A 4,585-nucleotide genomic window follows, 5' to 3' on the forward strand; every position below is an offset into this window, starting at 1 on the left:
TTTTATGTATTATCGAGCGAGACTCTAGCACTACTTATATAGATTTAGATATCCAAACAATTGTAACTACCGACTGTGATGACGTATCCTCCTCACTAGGCAAACAGTATTGAAATAAACCATCTTTCTTAGATGACCAAGAGGCACCAAAATAATGTTCCAACTCAAAATCATTAGACCCTGATTGCTTATTCTGCACATCCGTCACTGTAACTATATATTTATAAAAAGAAGAGTGTTTGTTCAAACCCTCAAGTATGCCTTGTATTAAATTATTATATGTAAAATCAGATTTCTCCTTTCTTTCACCGTATACTTCATCAATTAAGGTAGTTAACTTCTCCTTAGGAATTGGCGAATTCTCGTTATCCAAAGATCTATTCCCAATTTCCACATTCATCACAAAACTCAAATATAATTATTATTAAACACCAATTGTAAGTTCAACAATACAGTATCCCTCCAATATCAAGTCCTCATACAATCGAAACCTTCTACTATCACCTCATCAATATATATCAACTTAAAGCAAGTTCGAACTTGTTTTAAATATCCAATCCATCCCATACCATCTTGATTACTGAATGGATGGGGATAGACTGCATTTTGACAGAGAATTCATCGTAGAACAGTCCGATATATCAGAAATTCGAAATTGAAAAATTAGACGATTTTAATATTTAAAGATCGATGAAAAAAAAAAAATGTAGCAGCCATTTACATGTGAAGTCAAGTATTTAAAGTCAAGTTAAGACAAGTCAAGTAAGCTAAATTAGAATTCTATAAGAGACTCTAATTACTTTATTGTTTAGTAAGACGCTGGTTTGTTTTGCTAGGATATTTTGGGTCTTTCTGGGTCAGACTTAAGTGGTTTTTTTTTACTATTGCATTTTATTTATACAGTTGTAGGCCAATAGGTAATTCGAATAAGAATAGAACAATTGATAATAATGTCATCTGCTCCATTGTTACAAAAGGCTCCTGGTAAGAAGATTTCTTTGCCAACAAGAGTTGAACCAAAGGTTTTCTTTGCTAATGAACGTACTTTTTTATCATGGTTAAATTTTACTGTTATGCTAGGTGGGTTAGGGGTTGGTTTGTTAAATTTTGGTGATAAAGTTGGTAGAATTAGTGCTGGTTTATTTACATTTATCGCAATGGGTACTATGATTTATTCACTAGTCACTTATCATTGGAGAGCTTCTGCAATTAGACGTAGGGGTTCAGGTCCATATGATGATAGATTAGGTCCTACTTTACTATGTTTCTTCTTATTGATTGCCGTTGTCATTAATTTCATCCTGAGATTGAAATATGGTCAAGACACTGCTTAGGAGTTCTACCTGTGTAAGGGAAAGACATTTTTAAACGTTGTAAAGTTCATCATCTGTTTATTTGACCTCCTTAAGTGTGTTTTTTTTTGTTTTTTCGATATCTCTTTCTTACCTAAACTATGGAGCGCTCCAAACGATTTTAATCATTGTTTATATCAATTCTTTTGTAGAGTTCCTTCTCACTACTATTTATTAGTGACTTTATATCCTCAATAATTATAATTATAATGATAATATTAATAAATATATGCATTTGATAATATTCTAAATGACATGAACTTTCTTGCATTAAAAGGATCCCTTTGGTCTCAAGGCTATTACCTAACATGAAACATCCTTTTTGTATAGTATTTACAGCTACCAAACGGTATCAGATTTTTTAAAACTTTCATTTATTAACTTAGTTATACTTTTACATAATAAAAATATATAAGAAATGAATTATGCAAATGAACACATCGGTTCTCGTGCTTTTTCATCAACAAATCTGTCAATGACTTCTAAATCTTGAATTTGTTCCATAAAAAATTCCATTGATTTATTATGCATGTTATTTGGGGTATAATTATCTTTAATTTTGTATTTTTCATGTAGTCTAGATGTGAAATAAAATAAAAGACATTCGTAAACGAACAGATACTGATTGATCGTCTGAACCATCGATATTCTTTGCTTTCTGAAAACATTGATTGTCCACACAATTGGATCAAACACATCGTAATCTTTAGACGTGGTTTCATTAATATAACGCTGTAACTTTTCAAAAATATTTAAATTCGATAACACTGCATCTACGGTACACCAAGTGCCTGTTCTACCACAACCGGCAGAGCAATGCACTAAAATAGTAGGAACTTCACCTGATGCGTATTTTTGTTCTTCTAATAATTTATTCATTACTATGTTTTTGATAGATGTCATAACTATTAGTTCAGTTGGATCTAACATTGTTCCCAAATCTGGCCAATTAATTAATTGTAATTGTAAGGTATCATATGTATTCAATTTCCCATCAATATAATATTGTAGCTGTATTCTTCTTATAATGATATTGGATAAACTTTTCGATTTTTCAGTACCTGATGAACAGTCATCCTTAGAATATATAAGTTCTGATAGTTCAATCTCTTCTAATAATTTTACTTCAATGTCATTATATTTATCACTATTCCAATATTGAAAACATTTTTCTATACCGTTTTCGAATCTATCTGTCAAAGAAAGTATTAATGGGACATTATTGTTCATTACACATGTGTAAAAATCATAGACAGTCGAAAGCATGGGTGCTTGAGTAGCAATATATCTGATATCGGATAGACTTGGAATATTATCAATTTTTTTTAAAGAGATATCAGAATTTTCACTATTTGGAATTGGTATTTCAGGTAATTTCAGGTAATTAGCATTAATATAATTCTCAGAAATGTCAGATAAATTTGAATTTATATCAGTTATAGTTCCCAAAGAATGTTTTCTTAGGATAACCCTTGAGTGTTCATAGGGAAATATATCTTTATATCTATTTTTCGAACCTAGTTCCAAACCTGAAGAAATTTCTATAGATTGATCATCGTCATCATCATCTCTCAATTTCAAAGGAGAAAAAGGTTTTGAATTTGAAGATAATTCAAAATTTGGTTGTGACATGGATCTTTTTTGTAATTTTAGTGCATTTATAGCAGGATTCCCAACTAAGTTCAAATTACAATCCATATTGGGTGGTTTTAATAAAGTGCTCGTAACGTTGGCATCAATCGAATGACTTGTTTTATGGGATAAACAATTGTTTAATCTTTTTCTCTCCAAAAGATCTAATTTTTGAAATTGCATGATGAAGTCAACTTTTGTCCTTTTCATTAAATTTCTAAACCAGTTTGGTATGACTGAATTAATTTCATCTTCATCATATTGTAAGTATAATTGATCGAATTTTTTTTGAAACTTCAATTTATCAGTATTGCTATTACTACTTTGTGAGGCATTATTGGCATTTGAAGCTGGGAACACAAATGAGTTGATACTTTTATTTTCTAAATGTTGTCGTTCGCTTATATTGACAGCACTTAAATAAGACTCCAGATTCATAATTTCTTCATTTCTTGGGATCTTAAATCTCAATTTTGGTGTGTTCTGGTATGATGGTAATTGAAATCTTAATAATGCAGAGATTGGTGACGATGGTGAATTTGGTGAATTTGAACAAGGGGGAGTCACTGAGTTTATAAATGATGATGAAGATAATGAGGATGAGGACAATTTTTTAGAGTTTTCTTCTGGTAAATTCAATTTTAAATCGTGAATGTCATTGTCATCATTTTGTAGTCGATTTAAATCAATGGTATTGATATTATTTTCTATTAGACATGGGAATAAAACGCTAAATTGGTTAAAACCTGAGGATAAAATTGAAATTGTAATGTTGTTTGAATTTTCCAAAGTTGATAAATAATCTAACAGTTTTAAAGATATACCATAACAGGTGAAAGGTATGTTGTTATCATTTTGAATTAGATTGTTATCATAAATGATAATCCTCAATTGATTAGAGTTTGATATTTGAAATTTTTTCAAAATTAAATCTTTAATCGATAATGATAAATTATCTAATAATTTATTAAAAGTGAAGTTTCTTCTTCTTAGTAAAGTTGAAGGTAAACAGACGTTAATGGAATCTTTAATGTGAGATTTGGAGAAATCCACTACTGTTCTTAAATCTATTAGCAAAAGGTTATTATTATTTGTTGAATCCAGTAATTTACCTAATTCGACGCCAGTAATAATACTTGTACCATTTGGTTTTAAAAATTTGAGGTCGTTTTGTTTTGTATTACTGTTGTTGGTGCTGTTGCTGTTAATATTATTGCTGTTGTAAATGCTAGAATTTGTATTAATATTTGTATTTGGTGATGAAAAACTTAATGGATTTTTGAAAAAAGTCGGACTATTGATAAAACTGATTGAAAAGAAGAATTGGAAAATTTGAAAAAGATCTATAATGTTTTGAAAATGGAACATGAACTATCGCCTTTGGGGAATAAAAAACCAAGTTGGAATTGAAGTTTAATCGTTTAATAAAAAATATTATTGTTTTAAAAAAATTCGTTATCCCATAAAAAAAGTATTCTGCACATGGGGCAAAAATGTCAACAAGTTTTAAAATAGTTTTAACCTTCGAACAATCCCAAACTTCCGGGATAAATAATTTCCCCCAACCCCCCCAAATAAAAAAAATAAATAAACGGGGGGGG

At 29.9% G+C, this 4,585-nt stretch overlaps 3 protein-coding genes across 3 annotated transcripts; 1 reads left to right on the forward strand and 2 right to left on the reverse strand.

The window, feature by feature from the left end:
• Positions 1-34: 34 nt before the first annotated feature.
• On the reverse strand, positions 35-400 carry TDA2 (Tda2p; the record flags this gene model as incomplete). The annotated part of the gene is made up of 1 exon (XM_001642126.1): positions 35-400. One exon carries the CDS (start codon positions 398-400, stop codon positions 35-37), a length of 366 nt encoding a protein of 121 aa, XP_001642176.1.
• A 550-nt stretch (positions 401-950) lies between these two features.
• VTC1 (Vtc1p) lies at positions 951-1,334 on the forward strand (the record flags this gene model as incomplete). The annotated part of the gene is made up of 1 exon (XM_001642127.1): positions 951-1,334. The coding sequence occupies one exon, from the start codon at positions 951-953 to the stop codon at positions 1,332-1,334; it is 384 nt and encodes a 127-aa protein (XP_001642177.1).
• Positions 1,335-1,775: 441 nt separating this feature from the next.
• On the reverse strand, positions 1,776-4,352 carry PTP3 (tyrosine protein phosphatase PTP3; the record flags this gene model as incomplete). Its single annotated transcript, XM_001642128.1, has 1 exon — positions 1,776-4,352. The coding sequence occupies one exon, from the start codon at positions 4,350-4,352 to the stop codon at positions 1,776-1,778; it is 2,577 nt and encodes an 858-aa protein (XP_001642178.1).
• Between the last annotated feature and the right edge of the window lie 233 nt (positions 4,353-4,585).

Source organism: Vanderwaltozyma polyspora, genomic scaffold (genome assembly GCF_000150035.1).
Source record: "Vanderwaltozyma polyspora DSM 70294 KpolScaffold147 genomic scaffold, whole genome shotgun sequence".
Classification (NCBI taxonomy): Eukaryota; Fungi; Ascomycota; class Saccharomycetes; order Saccharomycetales; family Saccharomycetaceae; genus Vanderwaltozyma; species Vanderwaltozyma polyspora.